Source organism: Oculina patagonica, chromosome 7, assembly GCF_052425735.1.
Source record: "Oculina patagonica isolate OP01 chromosome 7, crgOcupat, whole genome shotgun sequence".
In the NCBI taxonomy this organism is placed as follows: Eukaryota; Metazoa; Cnidaria; class Anthozoa; order Scleractinia; family Oculinidae; genus Oculina; species Oculina patagonica.
This window is the reverse complement of record NC_135764.1, coordinates 32,801,565-32,829,534: the sequence shown is the minus strand read 5'-3', so window position 1 is coordinate 32,829,534 and position 27,970 is coordinate 32,801,565. Positions and strand designations below refer to the sequence as shown.

The 27,970-nt window shown below is 41.2% G+C and overlaps 1 protein-coding gene and 5 non-coding genes across 6 annotated transcripts; 3 read left to right on the top strand and 3 right to left on the bottom strand.

Moving 5' to 3' along the window:
- Positions 1-151: 151 nt before the first annotated feature.
- Positions 152-6,067, bottom strand: LOC144661221 (uncharacterized). The gene is made up of 3 exons (XM_078521916.1): positions 5,950-6,067; positions 3,275-4,185; positions 152-3,022 (listed from the first exon to the last, which is right to left on the bottom strand). Exons 2-3 carry the CDS (start codon positions 4,137-4,139, stop codon positions 258-260), a joined length of 3,630 nt encoding a protein of 1,209 aa, XP_078378042.1. The 5' UTR covers positions 4,140-4,185; positions 5,950-6,067; the 3' UTR covers positions 152-257.
- Positions 6,068-17,628: 11,561 nt separating this feature from the next.
- On the top strand, positions 17,629-17,700 carry Trnac-gca (transfer RNA cysteine (anticodon GCA)). Its single transcript has one exon. It is a non-coding gene; the product is annotated as a tRNA-Cys (tRNA).
- A 203-nt stretch (positions 17,701-17,903) lies between these two features.
- Trnag-gcc (transfer RNA glycine (anticodon GCC)) lies at positions 17,904-17,974 on the top strand. The gene has a single exon. It is a non-coding gene; the product is annotated as a tRNA-Gly (tRNA).
- A 321-nt stretch (positions 17,975-18,295) lies between these two features.
- On the bottom strand, positions 18,296-18,367 carry Trnac-gca (transfer RNA cysteine (anticodon GCA)). The gene has a single exon. It is a non-coding gene; the product is annotated as a tRNA-Cys (tRNA).
- Positions 18,368-20,835: 2,468 nt separating this feature from the next.
- On the top strand, positions 20,836-20,906 carry Trnag-gcc (transfer RNA glycine (anticodon GCC)). Its single transcript has one exon. It is a non-coding gene; the product is annotated as a tRNA-Gly (tRNA).
- Positions 20,907-21,171: 265 nt separating this feature from the next.
- Trnac-gca (transfer RNA cysteine (anticodon GCA)) lies at positions 21,172-21,243 on the bottom strand. Its single transcript has one exon. It is a non-coding gene; the product is annotated as a tRNA-Cys (tRNA).
- Positions 21,244-27,970: the final 6,727 nt, after the last annotated feature.

Genomic DNA, 27,970 nt, shown 5'->3' with positions numbered 1-27,970 from the left:
TTACGTGACTTGTTCCAACGTAGTTTTGTTTACAAAGGGGAGGTCAATTCCTCTCCTGTTGGAATCAAGTGTCTCTTAACTGTTAAAAATACGGCGTCTTAAATAGAAATAAGTTGAAAAAAAAAATGGAAAGACATTAAAGTAATTAATCTATGAAAACAATCATGGATGTTATGGAGATGTGACATGTGTTTTCTTATTGTGAAAAACAACCGATTCTTTGAAACTGTTGACTCCTGGGCTGCATTGCTTGGAAGTCATGCAAAGTCATTAATGTCCAACCATTCTGTGCGATCCGAAGTGTAGTCGCCAAGCTCGTGCTGTTTAACTGCAAGTCGAGAGTAACTGTTTGCTGTGCTTGAGCATTCTTCTCCAAACAGTTTACGTCTTACATCAAGCGCACGCTGCTTAGACTGAAGAGCTGCAGTTGTGTCTCCAACTTCCTGTTGTGTGACCGCAAGTGAATAGTAACTGTCAGCTGTGCTTGAGTGTTCTTCTCCAAACAGTTTCAGTCTAATGTCAAGTGCACGCTGTTTAGACTGAAGAGCAGAACTGAAGTCACCTAACTTATGTTGTGTTGCTCCGACAAAATAATGACTATAAGCTGTGCTAGGGTGTTCTTCTCCAAACAGTTTGAGCCTGATGTTAAGCGCACGCTGGGTTGACTGAAAGGCTGACGCAAAGTCTCCTGTGGCATATTGTGTTGCCCCAAGTGAAAAGAGACAGTCAGCTACACTTGAGTGTTCTTTTCCAAACTGTTCTAGTCTCATGTCAAGGGCGCACTTCTCAGACTGAAGGGCGGAGACAAAATCTCTTGTGGCACGTTGGGCAGCGCCAAGGTCCAAGTAGCTCTTTGCCAGTGCGTCTTTGTGCATGTCAGAACTTGGGGTAACGTTTATCTTGTCATTCCTTTCGTTGCCTTTTTTGCACTGCTCAAGTGCTGCTTGGTGGAAATTGATCCTTTTTATAGCAAGTTCGATTTTTGCGTCCTTTGATTTCGTCATCAAAGACTGGAACATGATAACAACAATCCGATAAAAATTAAATAAACCAAGCGAAACACCTTTAGTGAGTGCTGTTTCAACGTCGCTTAGCATTTTGAATGTAATGTTAGCTAAAGTTTTTTCGATGTCTACATGAGTGAAATGCCTTGTCGCTTCCTTGACAAGAAAAATTACTTGTAGTTGGAGAGGCTGGTCGTCAAGCAAGGTATTGACATTGCTTCTATGCGTTATCTTTCTTTCTTCTGCTCTCATTGTGATATTTGGCATTGCTGGAATAACTAGAAGGTGCGCATGGGTGTCTCGTACAGTCCTGCATTCCTGAAGAGCCATGCTGTAGAAATAAGTTGAGCTGATAGAGTATTTTTGGAACTGGTAGTAAACAGCAAGGATTTGGAAAATAATTATTCTAAGAATTGTCTCCTCAGCGCTTTTGTCCATTAAGGAAAGAGCCTCCTGTAAAGATTGGACTCCATTCTGTGTTTGTGCAGTGACAAGCTGATAGAAGCCTTGATAACACAACCACTTTCCTTTTTCGCCGGCAGTAACTGTGGAAGACGTAGCTTGAAGTTGCTTAGCTTCAGAGAGAAGCTGCATTGTCTTTCCTCTTGTGCCCCACGCGATCTCACTGAACGCCCTGGAAACAAGTAATCGTCTGTAGAAGACACTGTTCTCAAGGTCATTAGCTGCCTTTACAGCTGAATCATAAAGTTTCTCGAAGTTAGCTGCTTCACTCAATAGCCAAAACAGTGAATCAAGAAACAGCTCTGCTTTCACTAAAATATCAAAGACACCACTCGCTGTCTCAGCATCATAACAGCTTTCAGTTAAACTTTGAATAATGCTTTCCTTTTCTTCATAAAAACCTATATATGCCGAATTTGAACGGCCTGAAAGAAAACCGTTATTGAGCTTCTCGAACAACGAGACATAAAATTCATAGAAGCGGGATTTCGATTTGAGAAATGTTTCTTTCATTTCATGTTCTCCCTTTTCTCTTGTAAATGATTGGATGAGGGTGTGCATCGAAAACGTCTCAGACTCGGAGCTTGAATCAAGAAGAGATTTTCTCTGAAGGCTTTGCAACACCTTCTTGGCCTGAATTTCTGTTTTACCCAGAACAGCTGCAGCAGTTCCTTGATCAAAATTCTCTCGAAGAATACACAGGGACACCAGGGATTCCTTTTCTTGTGCAGAGAGTCTCTGAAAAGAGGATTCAAAGAGGAACTGTAGTCTCAGATTGCTTGGATAATCTGGGTTGTCCAAAATTTCAGCTATATTGACTGTAGAATTTATGAAGTCGTCTAAAGATTGACTGACAGACAGAGCATTGTCGTCAGAAATAAAATTAGACATCAATTTAATCGATAATGGCACATTTCCGCATATTTGAGCTATTTTTAGGCTGTCAGAAGTACTGGCGTTAGGAAGTAAGTCATGTACCAGCTTTTGGGAAGAAATGTTGTCCAATGGTCTTATTCTTACTGCGTGGTGACCTTGGAAATGCACATTCAAGAATTCTAAGGACTCCCTCGTGGTAACAGCGATCTTCACTCTCTCGTTTCGTCTGAGAATTTCTTCAAGAAGATGGATTACCTCTTCCTTGACTTTTGGCACACCACTTGCGAACAGCTCATCCGCATTGTCTAGAATAAGCAGAAAGGAACCTGAAATTCCTGTTAAGAGATTACAAAGCTCATCTTCAAGAGACAGACGCTGAGATGATTGACCACTTATGACGGGCTGTCTCAAAATGCTAAGAAGCTTTGATGCGAGATCAGCTTTTGACTGAAGCCCTCGTAATGAGAGGAAATAGACTGGCAATCCTTGACTGTGAAAATGGTGTCCAACTGCTACTGCAACCGAAGTTTTCCCGAATCCTGGTGAGCCCCAGATCGAGACGATTCGGGTATCGGATTCGGAAGTCATGTGACTTAGTATCTCTTTACATTCTTCCTGGCGGCCAGTAAAGTGCTTAACTTTCGGAGGAAGGCACGATCTTGGTAATGATACTTTAGCACCTTCAAAAGATGAAAAACGAAATCAATGTATAATACATTAAGCAGCAGGGGGAAAAGCTGCTTTGATAATAGGTTATCCTAACTAAGAATAGTGGCCTTATTGGGATTATAAATTCTGGTTGCTTAAAGGGTTGCTGAGCTGACACAAACGCATTTGCCCTAACTGAACTTTTTATAAGCCCTCGGTAAGAAAACATAACCCATCATAAATCTCATCTCGCGAGACGAGAGTCTCGTCAGATTTTTTATTACCTAATCTCCCTCTCTCGGTAATTTCTTGATTCACTTCAGTTGACTCCTTGTATTTCTCCAAGGTGCTTCTGATCTCCACTTTAAACTCCTCTTGTAACTGACGTAACTGGTTCTCAAGAACGCGGAGTTCTTCCTTTCTTTCTATTTCCGTTCTCTTCATTCTATCTAGTAGTTCTTGAGTAGACTGAGCGATATATGGCCTAACTTCTAGCAAGCCGTCTTTCACTTCTCCCTGCAGAAACTGGATTTCTCTTTGCAACTCTTTTATGATGTCTTCCTCTAATGCACGAACTCTTTCTGTAGGGAAGTCGGGTCCAGTCAAAACGTCATCAATAGGTTCTGTCTTGACTCCAAGAGCTTTAAATGCATCTTTAGCGTGTTGCACCCACTTTTCAAATATTACTTTGTCAATCCCAGCACTGGATGAGTGACAAAGTGCATTTCGTAGACGTCGAAGTTGATCAATCGCAAGTGCAAACGTTTCCGCATTGTTTCCACCCGGGCTTACCACTGATGCATGGAAATTGCCAGGAGGTAATCTTCTTGGCTTAACGTACAAGTCACCGAGTGTCCCGTGATGCAAAGCAAAGGACCGTGCATAGATAGTGGCCTGGAACAAGGCGGTACAATCCCATTCATCATAAGAGAGATTTGTGGGAACTCTGGTTTTGCCACCCTCTTCACCAAGAAACAAATTTCTCACAATAATGGAGTCATCCCAGGGTTGGTAACCAGGAAGGTGTCCAAATTTCTTGTCCCACATGGATTTGAAGGTCTGACGTAGGGCCTTTGGGAATTCATCTATTACAACAAAAGCAAATCTGAAGTAGTTCAGCTGCTCCTCCCGAAACGGCTGCAAGGCCATCTCTCTTTTTGAGTCCTGGACTCAATCAGTTAGCGTCTGGGAATACCTGCAAAAAATGAGGAATTGTCCTTTTACCAACTCATCCTATTTTTACTTGAATGAAAACCGAAGTTGCTGGGTAGCACTCAAATTAATCGACAAAAATGGTGAAACATATGTTAGAGTGCTTCACAATAAACTTAAAACGTTCAGATGTTTCAGATCTTTTTCGCTAAGGCACCAAAAAAACACTAATGAAGAGGTTATTTTCCGACAAGTCTGGCTGTTTTAAGGGTGTTTTAACAGTATTTTAAAAGCACTCCTATATAACATACATTTCACCAATTTTGTCAGTTCACTTTTAAATTTGAAACCATGCAAACGTCTTTTCCAAATTGCCGCGTATGAGAAACATTTAACACTGTGCCAACCAACGAAGTTCATGGCGACGGCGCGTTTGTCGATAGTCTGTTGCTTAAAATTAACAAAGAAAGATTTCACCTCTGTTTAAAAACTTCGTGGAATCAGTCAATTATATTTGATTAACGGATATTTTCCCGTGAGCTAGAGGCACTTTTTCGTTAAGTGACATATTGTTAAAATATATAGTTAAAAACGATTTGGGCTTAGCCCTTCATCAGTTTAATCATAGCAACTTATAGCAACACTATAATATTTTCTAGATAGCCTCTTTGTAACACACATTTTAAGCTTCAGAGACAGAAATTTCCATTTCTAAACAGTTTTGCAGTATGATAAAATACTTTCACAAAGGGAAAAAACCCGCCACAATGTAAAAGAAAAATATCGCATGGAGTGAATTATAATATTCAATCACAATAAAAAAAAGTGACAAACATATGATTTATTATCAATTATTTACCTCTTTCGCTTGAATGAGCATACAGTTCATTTCCAACTCACTATTAGTTAAAATGAATATGAAAAACTGACCACTTTTTTTTCTTCGTCGACCGGTTGCAAACGCTTAGTGTGACTGAAGGTTTAGTTCAACTAGCTACTTTAAACTACTAGGCTGAAATATAAGGAGTAACGTTTGCATATAATTATCTGACTGAACATGCAACAATTATATTTGAAAAGATGATTCAGCATTTTATATCAGTCGCACTATTCTTTTGTAATTTTTTTGGTTGATGTGAGGAAACTTGTACAGATATGTGAAACATCTAAAACAAGCATCACTTGCTAAAGGATATATTTATAGAGTTTTGTTTTATTCAAAGAGTTCTTCGGTAAGTGAATGTGAAAAATAAGGTAGCTTGCTACCCGCTTATAATTAATATATGAGGTGCGTCAATAACTTTTTCCAAATCGTTTGAGTTCTGCATGATTTAGTTGAAACTCGCTTTTCGCTTTCCTCCACTGCAGTTGCTACATTGGAAATAATGAAAAATAACGATGAAATTGTTTGCCTAGTTTCCAGACTTTTTTTCGTGGCTTTCTTCAGTTTATACTCTTCATAAGTGTGCTTGCGACAATGTATTGATTTTGTCGATCGATATCACAAGGACAACATGATTGACTTATGTTTAGTTTTCAAGTTACCTCTGATTCTCGCGCTGATAAACGTTAAAGTAACTTGAGGTGGCAACTCGGAGCAATAAAAGCCGATGTAATACATGCAACAGAAAACAGAGTAAGACTGACTGCTCCTAGTAAAAACGCCATGATCGAAAACATCGGATATTGAGTGAATAATCAGTTTGGCTAGTTCCGCATTTACACAAACATGCGTCACACGAGCTAAACAGCAACCTATGCCTTTCCCGGTACAAACGTGCGTGCGATTAACTTTATCATTGCATACCTTAGAAGACCTCGAGCAATAAAAACTGTGTGCCTGACTCTCAACATCAAATCCCTCAAATGAAATGCTTCGGCAGCGTTATTTGTGTTTATAATATTGGACCGTTAACAGAGCAATTGAAAGAAATGGAGCGTGTGACAGCGTCAGGCAACTGCAATTTGCATAAAAACTTTTTGGTACTGATACCACACACTTGACTAACAACCACAACTAAGCAATATTGAAATTACTATTGTTATTAACAGTTATTTTAACACTCGCTCAATAACATATTGGTCTGCTGGAAGGAATGGCCTCCCATTTAAGGAGTCATCGTCAAGTTGTGACCCTGGTGTAGCCGTTTTCTGTTGACGTAATTTTAGTGCTGCCCATATTTGGAACGCCCGGGTATCACGTGTCAGATCGAATAAAGTAAAAGCACGTTGTGGTTGTTTATGGAAGTTCTAGTCACATTTTGACTATATTTTACCCGCTACATATCTGGTGGAGAATCCAAAAACCGAAATGCCTACAATAGAAGAGCTTCAAGGCATCGTATCAGGTCTTACGGCGGTCGTAAAGCAACAGGCCGAGGCACAAAAAGCCACCAATGCTCAGATCGCTCAGCTCACCGAAGCATTAATCGCACATGGCGGCGGACCCCCTGCGGCTGGTCCAGCGACTTCAACTTCGAACACTTCTCTCCGAATGCCTGCCCTACAGCTACCTCAATTTCGGTACGACCACAGCAGTCACGATGACATAAACGAATATGTGGAAACATTTGACGTTCAAACGGCCCATTTACCAGTGGAAACAAAACTCGCTCTTCTTCAACAGTCGTGCATTGGCGAATGGCCAAATTCAGTCTTATCCATGGAGAAGTCAAAATTCACTGAAGAAACCACAGCTCAGCAGAAGCTCGATAGCTTGAAACAAGCCTTAAAAACATCCTTTGCGGAACCGCCAGAAGTTCAACGCCGTCGGTTGGCGTCAGAATTTTCCACAATGAAGCAGCGAGCCACAGAATCGATCGATTGCTTCGCTTATCGATTCAAGAACAATTTACACCGATTATCCAAGCTCGGAGAAGCCGTTGAAACAAATTCGCCACAGTTCATCATGTCACAGTTTATTTCGAAGACGAAAACCGACATTCAGAAACATTTAGTGCTTAAAGCTGAGGAATACAAAGATCTGTCAGAAATCATCGAAGCTGCAAAGCGAATCGAGCGTTCCTTTAGCCCTGGAGGAAGTCACAGTGGTACCAACAAACCACCGCAAGACCCACTCAGCGCCCTCAATACCACTCCAACTCCTCCTGTCCCCAATGAACGCCGAAGAAAACCTTTTTGCTACAACTGCCGTTCTCCAGGTCATTTCAAAAGCAGCTGCCCTGACAAAACAGTGAAAACACCCCCTCCTGGCAATTCTCAGCGTGGTAATGAAGTGTGTCGCTTGTGGAACAAACATCAGCAGTCACCGTGCACCTTACAGAATCAGTCATGCAAATATGGTCGTGCACATAAATGCACCGTTTGCTCCAAACTAGGCTGCAAGGCACTCGTTCACAATAATGTACCACCACCTGTCGTTAATGCATGTGATCTTCAAGCACCACAGGGACCCCACCCTGAACCCAACATCTCAACCACACCGCCTACTCCTGCTGCTCATTCCCGGCCAACCCCACCTCTGTTCATGATGCCTACTCTTCCAACTTCTTCCAGCGAATTGTCCGTCAACCTGAATCGCACTATTTTGTCTTGTCAAGTCACTTCAGCTGGCACACAACTACAACTCCCACTCGACTCTTGTTGCTCAGTCACACTGTGTAGCCTCGATCATGCACAACACATTCATTCAGCAAGACCTGAGTTGAACTACAAGAAACTTGAGAAGCCCATTCCAGTACAAATGGCTGACACAAGTGCATCTCTAACAGCCGTAGCAGTCCAAGAGGTCCCTATTACGTGGCTTCCCAACAAGGAAACAATCCATGTTGCTCTTGTAGTTCCAAATATGTCTTGGCCACTTCTATTCGGTGAAAATCACCTCGCTGCGACTCAAGCCCTGTCAGATCACAGCAACAAAACAGTCACTTTCCGTCATCCAGCTATGAATTTTACTGTCTCATGTGATAATGCAACCACATCAACTAATCCTCAGGCTGCAGTTACCTGCCTTCTCACTGGGAAACCAAGTGCCCATCCTGCACCAACCAGAACCACTGTGTATCGTGGGTTAAACCTAGTAACAGTGTATCTTACCTTAAGTGTTGCATCCATGGGATTGTTAGGAAATGACTTGTGGCTATCAGGTCACGAACTTGAACCTGGTGTGAAAGTTCTCGATGGTCTCTTTAGCGCATCCGAAGCACAGTCCATCCTCGATTTCCCTTCTGCCACTGACACCCTGGATCGTGATCTTCCTGACTTCCAGGCCTCTCGGGCCATGAACGTTCTTGTGCATTGTACCAAGAAGAAAGCATCTATTGGTCAATCAAGCTTTGGTTACCTGTCACCATGTTCTGCTCAAAGCAAAACCGACTTTGACAATGCCCTGACACACACAGCTGATGCCCTTTGTTCATCACTGGACACCTTTGACTCACTCTTCTGTCACTCTGATGACACCCCACCTCCCCTTGTGGAAACTTCTACGCCTAATAGTCTGAGAGTTCCAATGCAACCGCATTGTCCCAAGCAAGCCAGTCAAGAAATGTTTAAAGCTGGTCTTACCCAAAGTTCTCGTTTACTTCACCCTTTCAGTCAGCCAGACGAGTCTGATGATCGAGACCTACCTCCTCAGTCTACCTTCACACTTGATCCATTTTCGGAGGAATATCATGCTAAACTGCGCCACGAACTGCGCCTAGACTCTGACGAGTACAGTCATGTTGACCCCGCAGTCCTTGATCAGTTCGACACCTTGCTGCGAACATACCCACATGCATTTCTCTTACCTGGCGCACCACTAAGGCGTATCCATGGAACTGAACACCACATTAACACTGGCAATGCCCCCCCTTGCTACAAGCCACCATACAGGATGTCACCCCCTGAACTCCAGGCAGTGCGTCACCAAATCAATGACATGCTAAGACAAGACATCATTCGCCCTTCAAAGTCCCCTTGGGGTGCTCCAGCGATACTTGTACGTCGAAAGGACTTACATGGTAAACCACAACCCCCCAGATTTGTTGTTGATTATCGTGCGCTTAATTCAGTCACTAAGAGTGATGGTTTCCCCCTTCCTCAAGTCATCGATATCCTGGACTGGCTTGGTGGAGGCAAAGCATTCGCCAAATTAGACCTTGCTAATGGTTATTGGCAAGTACCTGTTCGAGAAGAAGATAGAGAAAAAACAGCTGTAGTCACTCACTGTGGATTATTCGAGTTCATCTCCATGCCCTTTGGTCTCAAGACAGCCGGAGCTACCTTCCAAAGGCTCATGCAAGCCACATTTTCTGATTTCCTAATGGGAAACGTAACAGGCAGTAGTGACAAGCAACATGGATTCTGTATGCCTTATGTTGATGATCTGATCGTCCGAAGCATGTCTCATGTTGACGCTCTCGAACATTACAGACGCATATTCGAGCGCGCTACCAAAGTTGGCATGCAGTTTAAACCATCTAAATGTACTTTCTTCTCAACTCACCTTGAAGTACTTGGTCATGTTGTCACCCTTGATGGTCGTATTCCGGACCCCAAGAAAATCCAAGCGATCACTAATTTCCCCATGGTTAATTCCCAGTCCGCTGTGCAGAAGTTCCTTGGAATGGTCGGCTTCTACAGGCATCACATCCCACGCTTTGCTCAACGGACTTACCATTTGCGTCAACTTCTTCAAAAGAACAAAAAATTTCATCTAACCGCCCAAGTTGAAGCTGAATTCAAAGACCTTATTGCGGCAATCACTGGCCCTGACGTCTTGTTACACTATCCAGATTGGTCCAAGCCATTCCACGTACACACCGATGCAAGCAAACTAGGTGTTGGTGCTGTACTCATGCAGGAAGATGACCAAAACCATTTGCGCCCACTTCAGTATGCAAGCCAAGCCTTCTCACCCACCCAACAAAGATGGGACACTCGTGAACAAGAACTTTACGCTGTCAAATGGGCAGTTGAACAATGGCGACCATACCTTTTGGGACGCAAAATTGTCATTGAAACTGACCATGCTAATTTGAAATGGTTGTGCTCTATTGCCCCACACAAAGCAAAGCTGGCTCGATGGGCATCTCTACTGGCAGAATATGACTTTGAATTGTGCCATCGCCCTGGTCACACCAACGTCGTCCCCGATGCCTTGTCGCGTAACCCAGTTTCACAGCAACCCCAACAAGAAGATGATTGTGTATCTACTGCTTTCATTGACACATTGCCACCCTTGGCTGTCTCCGTTTACTTGGCAAGCGCATTAGGACTAGCACCATATCAACACGTGACTTTGTCTCCGACTATCCTAGCGAATTTGAAGTTAGCCCTCACCCTGGCAACAGCAGACACAAACAACACTTCCCCCACTACAATGGCTGGTACCTCCACAACCAGTCAATCTGATGAACCATTTGTTCACCTAGGATCCAACAGACAAGAGCTTGGCAATCTGCAACTTCAAGACCCAACTTTAAAGGACATTCATAAGTACCTGTCAGCTGACAGCAACAAGTCAGCTCTCCGCCACCTGTCGGCCCGTGACCAAACTCGCATCCTCAACCTGGCACGCCATTGTGTCATCCTGGACGGCCTAGTTATGTATTCAGATGAATTCCTTGATGACCCAGGCCACTTTCGTATCTTTGTCCCCAATAATAAAGATCTGAAAACCAAACTACTGCGCGCATACCATGACTCTCCTATTGGAATGCACAGAGGTCGAGACGCAACCTACCATGCCCTCGCTCAAGATTTTTATTGGAGAGGGATGGGAAAGGCAACAAAACGCTGGGTTGCAAGGTGTCTAGAATGCCTAAAGCACAAATCTGCTAACCAGCAACATGGTCTTATGCACCCACGTTTCTACGACAAGCCAATGAATGTACTTGGAATTGACTTTGTTGGACCGTTCCCTAAGTCCACCAATGGAAACCGTTACATCCTCACTGCCGTTTGTCCATTCTCTCATTTCCTGGTAGCAATACCAACCCCAGACCGAAGTGCTACTACAGCTGCAAGGGCACTATTTGACAATGTATTTCTTAAGTTGGACTTTCCATCCACCCTTCTCAGTGATCGTGGAGGAGAATTCTTAAATGCTGTCCTGCGGGAAGTTTCAAACCTGCTCTCCATTAAGCAAGTGTTTACATCCAGTTACAGACCCCGAGCTAATGGCTCAACTGAACGTGTTCATCGCTTCTTGAACTCCGCCCTAGCCATATTTGCTTCCAAATGGCAGAAACAGTGGGAAAACTACTTACAACCTGCTGTGTACTCACACAACACCTCCACTATTGATGGCACTGATGGCGTAACTCCATTCTTTCTCATGTTCGGACGCAATGCAACCTCTCCAGAGACAGTCGCTCTTCAGCTCCCCAATCAGCCAATCGACAAGAATGACTATGCAAAGTACCTAGTTCAGAGGATCACAGAGGCTCATAAATTATTCTGTAGCATCAAGAAAGACTTGAGGAGACGACAAAGAGACTACTATGATCTATCTGCTAATCCAAGAGAATTTACCGTTGGACAAGAAGTCCTAGTCAGGAAACCACCACCTTCAAATGTTGAGAAAGGATCAGCCACAAAGCTCATCAGGAGATATGCTGGGCCGTACATTATCACCAAACGCCTCAAGAATAGTGACTTGTATCGTCTGAGGCACAGCGTAACAAATGAAGAACTGCCCCCTACTAATGTTGAGAAACTGATACCAATCCCTGAAGCAGAACCAAATGACCTGAGGGAATCATCTACCGAGAGTGTTCCTCGTCCGGCTCAAAATCAAGATAAAGAGAGACAATACAAACCTGGCCAGTTTCTCATGTACCTGTCCAAGAGCAATGAACAAGCAGACGAAGGAATCTCACTCGAACTAGCTCGGTATCTAGAACCCATAGGCAAGGCTCCAGTTAGCGAAGCCTGCAAGCACTTGTACTCTGTTTTCCCAGCATCGAAACAACTTCTAGTTAAACTCGGGAGAATGCGTGGTCTCACAGCACATTGTCCATATCTCTCCCCTGAAGGCGACCCATCTGGAGGAGCCTACAATCTGGTCCTTGACAAGGCCGCCTATGAACGATTTAATGCTCGACAAGGACTCCTTGTTGGAGAGATAGCGGAAACTGATGAAGTGCGAGACTCGGTTGTCGTGCACACCTATGCTCCAACGGGGCGCCGCACAAGACTAGCTAAATCTCGCGTGTGGAAACCAGTATACAACCATGACTTGTCTAAGAAATCTGTTCCTATGGACAAAAATAAGCGTTTAATTGACTATAGCCCGGACTTTGAACGCATCGAGTTCAAGCAAATCGTTACAGTGCGAGATTCACTCGAGGAACTGTTATCTGTCAGAGACATGGATGAAGCAGTCGTTCATTTATTTGTTGACTTGAAGTTATAATTCGCTTAGATCTCGCCTGCGATCATAACATTGGACTTGTTGTACTCTAGTTGTAAGGTTCTTAGCCTTTGAGTTAATTTTGTCATGTTCACCTCGTTCCTGTTAGTAAGGAGGGAATGTAGCCGTTTTCTGTTGACGTAATTTTAGTGCTGCCCATATTTGGAACGCCCGGGTATCACGTGTCAGATCGAATAAAGTAAAAGCACGTTGTGGTTGTTTATGGAAGTTCTAGTCCCATTTTGACTATATTTTACCCGCTACACTGGGGGGGGGGGGGGGTATAGCTCAGTCACCGATTCAATCCAGGTTGCCGCGTATTAGTGTTGTTTGAAGCTTTCTTTTCCCACCGCTTTCCTGTTACAGGTTTTTTGATTCGTAGAACCATACGGTCTATTTTACAGCAATTAGAACATGCACAACAAGCTTTCACTCTTATTTTTAGCATATCTAATTGCTTGTGACGTGCCATCGACGATTGTCGCGGTACACAGAAGCCTTATGAACCCAACTCATACATGAAATTTTTTCGTCGAACGCCTTTAGTTTATACTACAGTGAATGTTGACAATGGTCCATAAATGACTTAATAATGGCGCCGTTAATAATCTCAACTGCATTTACGTGAGGCATTTCTAATACAATATTCAGTCATGAACAGCTGTAGACCTGTCTGCTAGACAGATTCATGGCCATTTGTACTTGTCTACTATTTTATCAGCTGCATTTTCGTTTATAACTACAAGTGACGTCGATTTTTGAGCATGCATTTTCTTTTTGGTTGTTTCTATAAGACGAATTGGATTAGTCGAACAGTCTGAAGCCGTTCGTCACGGCGAACGCCCATAGTTCAAAATTACGTGTATGTTGGCAATCGCAATTCGGCTAAAAATGGTCTTAGGGTACGATAATCCCAAAAATGGCCTAGTTATGAAATGAATTATCGATATGTAAAACTAACAAAGCGTAGATGCTTCATAACCTCTCACAAATGACTAAATTGGATCGAAATATTGTAAACAATTATTAAAGTAGTATTTATGGTACTAATCAGCTGATTAATTAATCTTTCTTGGAATTCGAAGTCAAGCAAGAAGTCACCAATCGTCACTAATTCCCAACCATTCCGTACGGTCTGAAGTGTGGTCTCCAGGGTCATGCTGTCTGACTCCAAGCGGAAAGCAGCTGCAAGCTGTGCTTGAGTGTTCTTCTCCAAACAGCTTCTTTTTGATATCAAGCGCATACTGCTGAGACTGAAGAGCTGCGGTTATGTCTCCAACTTCATGTTGTGTGATTCCAAGTCAATAGTAACTGTCGGCTGTGCTTGAGTGTTCGTCTCCTAACAGTTTCAGTCTAATTTTAAGTGCACGCTGTTTAGACAGGAGAGCGGAACTAAAGTCGCCTAACTGACCCTAACTTGTGTTGAGTTGCTCCAACAAAATGGTGGCTATAAGCTGTGCTAGGATGTTCTTCTCCAAACAGCTTCCGTCTGATGTTAAGCGCACGCTGGGTTGACTGAAGAGCTGATGCAAAGTCTCCTGTGGCATATTGTGTTGCTCCAAGTAATTGGTAACTGCACAGGTGGCCCAAGCATGAAATTTGAATATATTAAAGTAAAATGGCGGCCTTTAAAAATATAAGAGTTTATATGGGTTTTAAACGGAAAAATTTTGAGAGATAAATAAAAGCGCAAATTCTAAATAAAGTTGACGGAACATGAAATAGTGTCGTTTGCTTTTGTTACAGCGTAATTTCAAGCCATTTTGAGCTATTTTACGTCGATTTACTGTAACATGTTTATCGTACATAATAATATGACAAGGTAGGAAACCTTGGTCGCTACTGGCGTGCGACATGTGTTGAAATTGGCTCGAATTTCGCACACAAAAAAAGCTACCACTTATATTCTGACTTCAAATACCAATGATAGGATGATAAGCGAATGCGTTTCTAAAACGTGCTTGCTCCTACCTCGTCATTCTCAGCAACTAGCCGCTTTTGAAATTCCAAAACCAGCTCAAAATCGCCGCCATATAGTCCGCGACTCCCACGACAGTAGCGAAATGACCCAAAATAGACTGGACTCCAGTCAAATTGATCCCCAACGGAGAGGGGCACGCTACTTTTGTTCGCGCATCAAGTTATTTCCACTACCACACGGCGAGGACAACATTTGCCTCTCATCGCAGCATCCACGCGTGACAACATGGCGTAACGTGGATTCGCGTGTCTGGAGACGATGCTGTCAAAATGTAAACGTAGTCACCCGGAAGAAGCAGCAGAATACCCAGGAAGAAAAAAAGAAAAAACGTTTGACGGTTTCTTGCTATACTTCCATTCGAGCTTGGTAAGTTGCACTTTAATAATCTTCACTGTTCTCAAGGTCATTAGCTGCCTTTAAAGCTGATTCAAATTTTGTTGAAATTTGTGGTTTCACTCAATACCCAGAACAGTGTGTAGAGAAACAGCTCTGCTTTCGCTAAAACATGGAACACGCCATTTGCTATCCTGGAAACTGAATAATACGTCGCTTTTCTTCATAAAAATCGATATATGCCGACATTGAATGTCCTTTAAGAAAATCGTTATTTAGCTTCTCGAATAACGAGACATAAAATTCATAGAAACGTGCCTTAGATTTGAGAAGCGTTTCTGCCATTTCATGTTCTCTCTTTTCTCTTGTAAATGATTGGATGAGGGTGTGCATCATAAATGACCCAGGCTTGGAACTTAAATCAAGGCGAGATTTTCTCTGGAGGCTTTGTATCATCTTCTTGGTCTCGGTGGTGACAGCGATCTTCACTCTCTCGTTTCGTCTGAGAATTTCTTCAAGAAGATATGTTATCTCTTCCTTAACTTTTGGCACACCATTTTCGAATAGGATAAGCAGAAAGGAACCTGAAATTCCTGTTAAGAGATTGCAAAGCTCATCATCAAGCGACAGACGCTGAGATGATTGTTCAATTGTGGCGGACTGTCTCAGAAAGCTAAAAAGCTTTGATGTGAGATCAGCTTTTGACTGAAGCCCTCGTAATGAGACGAAATAGACAGGCAATCCTTGAGTTTGGAGATAGTGTCCAATTGCGACTGCAACCGAAGTTTTCCCGAATCCTGGTGAGCCCCAGATCGACACGATTCGGGTAGATTCGGAAGTCATGTGACTAATGATCTCTTCACATTCTTTCTGGCGGCCAGTAAAGTGTGGAACCATTGGGGGAAGGCACGATTTTGGTAATGATACTTTAGCACCTTAAAAGATAAATAAAAATTGTGTCAATGTGGAAAACATTTTACGAAGGTACAGGAGTAATGCTAAAGTAAAGTTTTGGATAGGCACGAACCTGAGTATAATATGTATGATACATTTAGTAGCATGGGAAAAAGCTGCTTAGATAGGTTGTCCTAATTAAGAATAGTGGCCTTATTGGGATTATAAATTCTGGTTGCTTAGATGGGATGCCCTAACTGAATATTTTATTCGCACACGGCAAGAGAACAACTGGAAAGGACCAACATCCAGATAAGGAGGCGAAAGTGGGGTTGGCTTGGGCACACCCTCAGCAAAATAAACGGCAATGTCACCAAGCAGGCACTGAGATGGAACCCACAGGGGAAGAGGATCCGAGGCCGTCCCAGAAACAGCTGGAGGAGGACGGTAGACGATGAGGCGAGCAGAGCAGGCTACACCTGGTGGCAGCTTGAAAGAATAGCCCAAAACAGACAAAGATAGCGAGCAATGGTTTCCGTGGACCTTTGCTCCACTGGGAGCGAAAGGGTCTAAAGTCAGTCAAGAGAACATCTTGTCTTAGTTACGTAATCCCCTTCTCTCGGTAATTTCTTGATGCACTTCAGGTGACTGCTTGCATTTCTCTATTGTGCTTCTGATCTCCTCTTTTAACTCTTCTTGTAACTGGTTCTTCAGAATCTGGAGTTCATCCTTTCTTTCTTTTTCTGTTCTTTCAAGACCGTCTTGTAATTGAGCGATGTGTGACGTGACTTCCAGAAGTCCGCCTTTCACCTCTCCTTTGAGAAACTGGTTTTCTCTTTGCAACTCCTTTCTAATGCATTCCTCTAATGCACGACATCTTTCTGTAGGAAAGTCGGATGCGGTCAACACGGCATCAATGAGCTCGGTCTTGACTCCAAGAGCTTTAAATGCATCTTTAGCGTGTTGCACCCTTTGGTCAAATGTTACTTTGTCAATCTCAGAACTGGTTGAGTGACAAAGTGCATTTCGTAGAATTCGAAGTTGATCAATCGCAAGTGCAAACGTTTCCGCATTGTTTCCACCGGGGCTTACTACTGCTACATGGAACTTGCCATCAGGCAGTTTATGGGGCTTAACGTACAACTCACTGAGTGTCTTGTAATGACCTTTGCTGTCTGGTAAAGCAAAAGACCGTGCATAGATAGTGGCCTGGAACAAGGCGGTACAATCCCATTCGTTAAAAGAGAGGTGTGTGGGAACTTTGGTTTTGTCACCCTCTGCACCAAGAAATAAATTTCTTACAGCACCGGAGTCATCCCAGGGTTGATAGCCTGGGAGATATCCATAGGTGTTGTCCCACATGAACCTGAAGGTCTGACGTATGGCCTCGGGAAATTCATTGATTACAACAAAAGCAAACTTGAAATAGTTCAACTGCTCCTCCCGAACAGGATGCCAGACCAATCCTCTTGTTGGGTATTGGATTCAATTAGTGTCCATTAAATATCTGAAAATACCTGCAACTATGATAAATAAAGAAAGGCTGTCATTTGTCTGACTCGTCCGCCATTTTTTTTTAATCAGACTTTCAGCTGGATAGGAGGTTAAGCAGTTCACTATCAAAGTCGATTGAAAAAAACAGCAAGCGGAGACATCTCAACAATTCTATGAGCACATCGATGTCGATCAAAAGTATCTATGATAACAAGTCTCGAGGCGATTTATATCCGAACACGTCTGTTTTTCAAAGCCGCATAGCTTATGGACTGGATCACTGGAGAAAGAAATGGCCTGCCATTAAGAAAGTCATCATCAGTCATCATCATTTGTAATTCTTATAACTGATATCATAATTGGAATATTGATTGTAATTAGTTCTTAGTTTTACTTTCATACTTCTAACCTGTTCTGTGGAAGAAGGGGGCATAGCTCAGTGGTAGAGCATTCGACTGCAGATCGAGAGGTCACCGGTTCAATCCCGGTTGCCCCCTTTAGTTTCACTTTTGCGACATAGCTGCCTTTTCGTTGGAAATACCAAGAGCGGTCAGTTGTTCATCATTTTATCGGCCTTTAACGATTTCAGTTTTTGTTGTTTACAGACCTTTCGTTTCAGTCATGAAATGTATGCATGTCTAGACAGACAGAGCTGGCGGTTTGATTTTATTTTGCAATTCTTGTCCAAATTCACCAATAAGCACTGGTGGTTCAGTGGTAGAATTCTCGCCTGCCACGCGGGAGGCCCGGGTTCGATTCCCGGCCAGTGCAATCCTTTTTTCTACGGTTTTTATTCATAAGTTTTATTGGCTGTTTCTTGGTCGAAAAAGTGTGCTTTGGTTGCTCTGCAAGGCGCAACAAGAATTTAACTTATTTCTAGAAATAAGTCTGCCGTTTTGTCCAAGAAGTCTCCAATTCACGATTTGCCAAATAAAAAGCAAATGAAACCAATTATTCTGAAGATCGCTCACCATTCATCAAGACTAATATGTAACTGACGTCTAACCGCTTTTCACTCGTCTTGAAAACGAAAAGACTGCGCTAAACCAAAGTTCGAAAAAAAGCTGAGAAACTTATAAAAATAAAACTTTAAGGGGGCAACCGGGTTTGAACCGGTGACCTCTCGATCTGCAGTCGAATGCTCTACCACTGAGCTATGCCCCCTTGAATGAAAAGTTATAGCAAAATTTTTAGCAATTATTGCATGAGGCTGAGTATGATATGAAGAATTATGCAGATCGCCATACGAAAGCCGAATTCAATAATTGTTTTATTATTCATTCAAAATATTCCCAGAGCTCCTAATGCACAAAATGAATTTAATAGGGTTTTGACAGTAGGCAAAGTACAGAAATGCACAACAACGTTTGCTTTTAAATTTGATTTAAACTTCAAAAACTCGGTTACCTTTATTAAATTTCTTGTCCTTTATAATGTCGATATTTAGCACTTGCTTGAAGTGTCTATTGAAGTTAAATCTGATGACACAAAGCGATGTTTTCGAGTACAGATTTCCATCGTTCTTGCTTACTTCGACGTAAAATTTTCGTAAAACCGCTCCAAGTCCTCCTCTGTGGCTGGATCAGGGATCTTTTCCTCTTGAAGATACGCTTTCAAAATCGACCGACTCCCCTTCGTTGCTTTTTCCGTATTTTGACTTTCCTTGTCTACTAATAACTTTAAATTTTTTCCTCTTCGTAATGCTCAAATCTAGCGGCCATTTTTAACCTGCTCGGTAGCAAAGCCGTTCAGTCGCGTGACGTCAGCGGTCCTTGGGAACGAGGTTGCGATCGGATAATCATCCTTGGGAACGAGGTTGCGATCCAATAAATTTTGTTATTAAATTCTCAACCTCGGATATTGCAATTCTAGCTTTCGGATTGGTTCACTGAATCCCGGTTATTAGCTCGTATACCTATGTTTGGCCTTATATGGGAAATGAGTGCGGCAAGTGCCGCTCAGAGTAAAATTTTTCTGCGGGAAGCGACAGTTCCATCAGAAAAATGGTTGAAAACAGCAAATTTGGCGAGCTTTATGAACAAGAAATAATCAGCGGTGCCTACAAAAACCACAGAAATGCCATAGTAAAATTAACTAGAAAAAAAAGGTTTGATGCGGAAAGTTCAATTAATAATACTTGTAAACGCACAACAAGAGCGAGTAAATAAAGTAGAAAAGCAGCAAATAATTTAGGAAAGAACGGCAAACTGACACAGTTTCATTCATTGTACGTCATAAAATTAGGCTCAGCACTTCTGTAAAGTTTGTTACCTTTTAATCTTGGTCTTGTCCTTTTATACTTCAATAAACCTGTTCCACTTTGAGCTCAATTTCGCTTTAAATAATATAGCAGTCTTGATGACAGCCGTGGAGCCGTATTATAAAATTACAAGTACAATGTAAACACTTGCTTCGTTCTACTTGCACAAGACGGGTAGTTTCCAGAAAAGCTTTTGCTTTGGATCATCCCGTAAATCTTAACTGTTGTCACAATTTCCAGGATATATAGACGACTTTAGAGGAGATTACTGGATGAAAATCTTGGGAAGAAAACTTGCTCGCTCGTTTTCCTTGTGTGTTTCATTCAACTCAAGAAGTGAACACCACGCCACAAATTTTCCCGCCTCATACTATCACTTCGTTTACATCAAACTGAAATGTCCAGTCAATTTAAACTTAAATAAGAATTTAATAAAACAATTATTCTATTCGCCCTTGTTGGATACGAGTCGTTATAGCCAACTCGGCGCTTCGCGCCTCGTTGGCTATTTACCACCTCGTATCCAACGCGGGCTCATAGAATAATTGTTAAATATTGGACGATTGACGTCCAATAATTGGAATTTCTTCCAAATTTGGTCGGCGCTAGCTGAATAGCTGGAATTAGCCGGGGATCGAAAGCCAATCAGAAACACAGAAATATTTTGAATGAATAATAAAGGTTCTTATTAAGTACAAGCTGTGTAATAATAAATCTTTAATGAATATTTAATGCAACTGACCCCTATATTCTTATCTTAATGTACAACAGTTTGGGGTCCAGTTCTCGTCCACTTTAATTTGACGTAAACTTGGATTTTTTACCTCACAATAACCGCAGAATTTGACATTTCTCCCAGAGCTAGCTTCAACACTCAGCTTGTTGGTTGTAAAGCTATCGGCTGGTCAACACTCAATTTGCCCCAGCAATAATAAAAATAAAAGCTCTGTTTGTAGACCCAGTTCTCGGCCACCTCACAGTCCCTGTATAAAAAGGCTCATTCAGTACTTTTCTCAGACATAAATCACTTTTAAATCGTATTTGTGTTATAACAATAACAATATTTGTTTATGGGGCTTCGTTTGACTTTAGAAAAAAGGGTTTTACGCGTGTTTTTCATGAAGCTACTCAAATTGCTTATGCACCTATTAATGGTTTGCCTCCGAGGATAGGGATGTAGGCACCCCCCCCCAATCCCCCCCCCCCCATTCATAGGTGCACTTCATCGAGATTATCGTCCGACAGAAAATGTTTAAACTCTCAGCTGTAATTGATATATCTCAAATGCAAGGGACAGACTAAAAAAGAGCAGACAGGACCGTTTTGACCTGGCTGCTATTCTCTCACAACTCATTCAAGATTTTTCTAACAAGCACTGGTGGTTCAGTGGTAGAATTCTCGCCTGCCACGCGGGAGGCCCGGGTTCGATTCCCGGCCAGTGCATTGATATTTTTGCTTGGCTTTCATTTGTCCTTCTAACTCGAAAAGTGCGCTCTAAATGTTCTGCAAGACGAAAAGGATAGACTTGTCGCCCTGATTTTTTTTTAGTGTGATTAAGTGTAATAATGATTTGCTAGTTAACATGAAAAATACCAAACCCTTATTTTACTTTTTTTTAAGTCCAAAACGAAAAATCAAAGGGATACGGCCGTAGCTAAATCATGACTAGGAAAGTTGAAGAAAAAAAAAACATGGAAAATAAAATCAAAGGGGGCAACCGGGATTGAACCGGTGACCTCTCGATCTGCAGTCGAATGCTCTACCACTGAGCTATGCCCCCTTGGATAGGAAACCCTGAAAGAAAATCTGGTGGTTGTCAGGTGCAAGCTGTGTAATTATTAATATTTCATGTTTCCACTTCAATTCTTGATTTTAACTTGATATTTAACCGCTGTCGAAGGTTTTAACTCAGCGTTATGCTGGAAACCACTTATTTTACACTTTTTGTTTTCATGATCGGAGTCATTTTCAAATGATAACATAAGACTTGACAGGTTGCTTGTGAGGTTTAACTAATATTCACTTGCTAAAAAGCGCCACATTTATTGCATTTTGTAAAATATGGCACCGTATTTATTCGATTAAGCGCCCTGGGCGCTTATTAAATTTTTGGACCTTGAGAGTGGGCGCTTATTCGAGGTGGGCGCTTATTAAATTTTCGCGATTTTCAGCAAAAAGTAAGTTTACTTTTGTAACAAAACAATAAATAATAACAAAACGTGAAGATGTACCAAAGAAGAATTCTAACTGTTCATTGAAAGTTTCTGAAAAATACGAAGACAACTCGGTCATGTGGGAAGTATTCTTAGTAGCACTTAGTCAATTTCAATAATCAATACTCCACTTGTGCACTTCAGTTTTCTTTGGGGTGGGGTGGGGGGTGGGCGCTTATTCGAGGCTGGGCGCATATTATAAACTTTTCCTACCTTCAGGGTGGGCGCTTATTCGAGGTTGGGCGCTTAATCGAATAAATACGGTATTTTGTTTTCTTCATATATGCGTTTGTCTCTAATTTTGGCATCTCGGCTTCCTTAAGTTAACAACCAGCTCATAAAAAGTGATGTTTGTACGAAAGTATAATCTCTCTCTCTCTACTGAGCGGCAATCTATGTCACACGCGGTTGAAGGTTTTAGAACTGAGCGGAAAACTTTGAATAAAATTGTTTTGCCAAAAAATTGTGATGGTTCATTCCACCTCTGCTTCTTATACTTGCAGGATTTTTGTGAGTATACTTTTTGACAAAACTGTTGTTTGCAAATGGCGGCTAACTTAGTTTTCCTTGCTCAAGATATCCGTCATTACAGATCTGTCTTGATTTAATAAAAGGTGTCTAAAGATTTTGACACAGCTCTAGTTCTAAAGACATATTTTTGCAAGAAGCTTTGCATGAATCGACTAGTTGTAGCTCATGTTCAACGTAAATTACTCTAATAAATCTCTTAATGAACCAAAAAGACTGCATTTACGGCATTTTGTTCAAATCATGAATTCTACCAATTTAATTAACTTGTTTACAACATGAAATAACATCAAATGAAAACCAATTTTTAAAGCGCCGGAGCGAGAGATGGACTAAAGCTTTCTAAATCCATGCATGGTCTAAAATGAACTATCAGAAAGCATTTTACATCGACGATCGCTTCATTTTCAACGAATTCGGGATTAAAATAACTAAATAATTCATGACTCAGCGAGACCATTCGGTCATAGTTCATGTCAATTCACGGCCGGAAACCCCGCATATCGAATTGCTGCTGACTATCGAATCACAGGCCGCTCTGATTGCTAGCTTAGCCAAACGGCAAAATAATCATCAAATGAAGAGAATTCTACTCACATAAGGGTTTGAAGTGATTTCCTTTCGACCATCAGCTGCGCTCTTTGCAACCTTTCCATCTTATTCACAATGTAATACCCCGGATGTGGAAAAAATCGTTATAAAGGGAACCAATACCCCCGGACATTACAACAGAATTTTTCTAAGTCTCCAGCCAAGGAAGAGTTCAAGCCCAATATCGCCATGACCGCCTTCAAATCAGCCCTAAAGTCTAGTTCCGAGTCCTAGTTGATGTGGCTGAAGACCTTTGCCGTCTAAAGCAAGCACAACGCTATTTGTACCTAGCAAAACTGTACCGAGTCAAGAGTTCAACCCGTTAAAGCTTTGTTCTAAGGTACAATAACAGCCGACGCAAAACTTGCAAATCGTTAGACTTCCACCTTCATAGGACTTAATGATGTCCTCCGGCAATATGCACATTCGACATCGACGAGTGATTTTTCTCTTGTAGCTCCATGGATCTTCAAAGCTGCATAGATTGGAAGAGGGCACTCTCTGCATCTTATATGGTGGGTACTGTGAGTGGTACCAAAAGCATTGTCGGATTTGTCTCGAAATCGAGATATGCTGTTAAAAACCAACAATTGAGCAACAGTAAGGCACGCCTGGCTCTCTGCTGAATCATTTTTCATCGCAGGGCCTCTCATTATCATATTTAGCAATGTTGTAAGTGAGGCTGGAACTGAATCTGGCTGGCAGTTGGGCGCATTAAAAGAGTTTTTCACCTGCAGTATTTCTCTCCTTACAATCATCGCTGCCTTTGCCAGGCAAGATGCCTCTGAGTCCCTATTCTTAACCTCGAGTAAAACACCTCCGATTTCATGGCTGAGGACGAAGAGAACCTCTCGTCCTTGAGTGTGTGCTGTAAGGTCTGGAAAGGCTGCAAAATGTGCTCCACGACGAACAGGTCATGCCGACGTCTTATAGTGTACATTTAGGATTTTTGGCATTAAAAATCATTCTTGTAAACTAAAACTGTTGTTGTGTGACATGTATTGCGTGACATGACCTCATTAATTCTTTGTACCTATTTTGCATACAACCGTGAGTTTGTGGTCGGCAGGTAGAGAAAAGTGTTTTTCTTACATTTTTCTTTCTTTCCTATTTTTTTTTTTTTAAAAAAGATCGGTTCATTCCGCTATTTAGTTATCTTTACTTAGCCACTATGCAATCAAAGCGGCTGTTTTGGTCACGTGACCCATATGGGGTTTCTGTTTGGTCTAGCCCAAATTGTGAAAAGGTTTTTGCTATCTTTAAAATAAAAAGATGACAACTGGGCTTTGAAAATTATTGATAAATATAGCTACACAGGCCTCTATTTTTACCATTCCACCACAGGAATCCCAATCACATTCAGTCAGTTAAATTGTTCGTCACGTGACCCATATGGAGTTCTTGATTGGTCTAGCCCAAATTTTATTCAATCGAATTGATTACCACCCAAATAACCACCTTATCTATTATCAAAGATAATCATAGTAGCGCATGCATTATTTTTACCATTCCATCACAGGAACCCCAAACCAAATTTGTAAAGTGTAAAGAAAGGTCACGTGATCACACTAATTCTAATTTCTGCTATAAAAATAGCGAAGAAAACAACAAATGTGATCAATATATCAGTTTTAAATGTATTTTTTTTTATCTGAGACCCATTTTGAAGCCATTTCATTTGCAGCCTCGTTCCCATGCTGAGCGTTTTAGGGCATGCGCACATCTCGAGTCCAGGGCTTAACTAATCTTGGATCCATATCGGAATTTGTTTGTTATATGGTTAGTAGTAATCATGCAAAGTTTCACGCTTTTATCACAAAAGTGAACAATTTGGGACGATAGCAGCCTGACTATTTAGACAGCAAAATGAAAAACTAGATCACCTCTGTTCTACAAGTCAGCGCGCGCCATTAGAATTCAAAGTTCGGTAGATATGGCGAGTTGGAGCCTGGGTAAACTAACCAAAAGTAAATGGAAAAGGGGGGGGGGGTAGGTAGGTAGGTAGAAGGGATAAAAGCCATGAGTATAAAATTGAAAGCACTTCATTTCCACTGAAAGTAAGCCAAATAATCTCCCATGTCCTTAAAAGAAAAAAAAAAGAAAAAAAAAAAAAATCTCAACCCCATTCAATTTTCTTGACAGCCAGACTGTAGCCACCTTTTATTAAATCAAGACAGAGATATGTGTCATCTATTAGGCCATACTTCCTCTTTTGAGGCCATGTAAAAAAGAAAGTGTTCAAAAATGTCACCTGTCCCTCAGCCAGAGAGACAGACTATCAAGGATTTGTAGTCACCGATAATCATAAGAGCTATGAAAACCGGATTTCGGGAATTTTCAAAGGCCAGACCACGTTTCATGACCATTCTGTGTTTATACGTGCCCTGTTTCTTTACACATCTTTTGTGGTCGGCTCTGCGGCTTAAAGCACACCAAGATGGTCTGTTCTAACACATTTACACTTTTACAAGACTGTTTTTCTAGAAATATCTGCCAATTAAGTTATAGCGCGGGCACTGGGGATTACTCCAAAAAGTTGTCACGTGGTTATGAGATCATAACATGTCTTGTTCCTTAGCAACGTCTTATCTGAAAAACTGCGGGCTCAATCAGTCCAAAAAATTAAAAAAAGATCCTGTTTTATCGGCTACCGTATGGTATTTATTACTTGTTAAAATATTGTGTGCCGTTTGCAGTTTATCCAGAAAACCTTTTCAAATAAAGTACCTGTAAATTCCATTTGTCAGAGATGCAACAGTCGCACGTTCGCGATAGGAAACTCATGGATAAAATTTTGAACATTTGGCTCGGTTTCAAATCCTTGCAATTTCAAACAAGGTTTTTCAGTTCATATTAACCCCACGGGTATCAAATCGCCCGTTCATTTCTAAAATAAATGCCAATTTGAGGCAGTGAGCCTTACGTCTGCTGGCAACAGTGGAATTGTTTAAAATAAAATAAATTTATTACAGATCTCCAAATCAATTGACATTCACAGAAAAATCGTTTGATCCCAGATAGGAGGAAATTAAGAGCGATCCTGATTTACAGAGATTATTTAACATTTCATCATTTTTCAATTTACGGGAAAAAATGACTTTAACAGGTGTGCTCAGGTTGATGTGGCTTTTCGTGGCGAATTTTGAACCAAATAAAAAATTTGATCTTTCTCAATACTAGGTGAAAATTTAAATGAGGAACGGACGAAATATTGTAGCATTATTGATAATTTTAAGTTCGTGAGCATTTTTGCCACTGCTGAGCAATGAATAGAACATAATTGTGAATTGCCAACAGTATTCAACAGCACATCATTTTTCAATTTGTATTAAAAATTGCTTTAACAGAAGTTTATCAAACCGTCAGCGATCTTGACGTTGAAATCTTACCGGAAATTTGCCTAACATACGAGGAAATTGAATAATCTTTACATTAAGGCATATGTTCAACTAGTAGACCGCATATCTTCACATATGGTATTCAAGGTTTGACTTTAAGCAGCGAATCGAGGAGTGACAAGATGAATAATTTAAGTTTTTTAAGCGATTGCAAAGTATAACATTGACTTAAAGCTGAAAATAAATAATTTGAACAATGAAAGGGTAAATCCACGTTGGAATGAAATCCTATCATTTCTCCACCAGCTTCTGGCATACCACATTAGGTATAACTCTCCTTGCACAAAATTTGTCTTTATCTGAGATGACTTATCAGCCCTTAATTTTCATTATCTCCCTGCTTTTATAAGTACTGTAACTTCACAATGATCTCAATTGAGGAATTAAAGTTGAGTCAGTCGGATCCTGGTAAAAAGGGCCCGGGATGTCGTTTAGGGGCCTTTTTTTAGTCCTCGAATCTCAGAACACTGGAAATTCTTTTCTAATTTATTTGGCTTTGAGGATTTGGTGCAAAAAACTGACAAAATTGTTTTGTGATCCACTTTGTTCGATATGTAATCAGATTGCATGAGATGTCGACTGAGCGACTAAGAGAAACATGAGCACGCGAGACATCATATTTTATGGCTTGCAGGCTAGACGAGGAAATAAGCTTACTTGGCATATTTTTGAAGAAAAAACTGTCGGCAGTAAAATCAAGCTGCAAAATACTGATAGATAACTGAGCTTTTTTTTTCCTCTCGAAGGTGTTTGTAAAATAAGAAGATAAGCCGTGCGAAACACCGTGCCTGCTCCAAAACTGGAAATAAACGGTTAGGAGAATCGCGCATGCTCAATGGTTCCCTTACTACAGTTTGAATAAACGAAGGGTGAAATACACGCTGTTTCTTTTTATAAATATCGTTTGGCTATTTCTAGTCGTCTGTATGTACAGATATCTAAAGCGTCCCTAAAATCGAACGCCGACATTGCTTCGCGATATAAGTCCGTTCGTGATTTTCTGTGGATTGTGCAGAAATATGCCCAGGGAGGTATTGAAACTGTATATAAATGATAACATTGTACATGCTATAAGAACGGAAACTTTAAAGAATTCATAAATGGACACAGGTAGTTGAGTCTGAAAGTGTCGAAATTTGTTTTAAATTTCGTTCCTTTATTTGGAGATGAACCAAATTCAAGACGTGTAGACTTGATTTTATTTTGTACTGTAGCCAACGCGTACGAATTTCCGAGACTTTTCTAGGCGAGACATTTCAATAAAAAACCAAGTGAGTGATGTGTTTAAACCCTCGGCGGGAGATTTATACTTAACTGTCTTAAATTTACGCAGATTTTTTTCTAGATTGTATCAGCTGTTTTCTGAATACTGTGAAAATTGCCCGTGAATGCTGCGGTACCCAGGAGGAAAGATCGCACGCAGGAGAGAAAGAGTTCCACAAATTACAATGTCATTAAAAACAAGACATGCCGTGAGGCATTGTCGCTCGGCGCGCACAAATACAATGATATTACTTTTACAGATGTGCCCTTCATTACCTAAGAAAATCGTATTTTAAGCAGTTAAAATAGCAGAAAATAAACATTCATATCGCACTCGAGCATACTGTGGAATATTAAGATTCCATGCACGCTGATGAATCGCTACCTGAAAACATTCGTTAAAAATATCAAAAAGAGAATGTTTGAAAGCGGTGACTCCCTATGTATACAAGGATATTGAATGTCCTTTCTGAATACTTCTTTTAATATCATTGACCTGCTTCAATGACTCAAA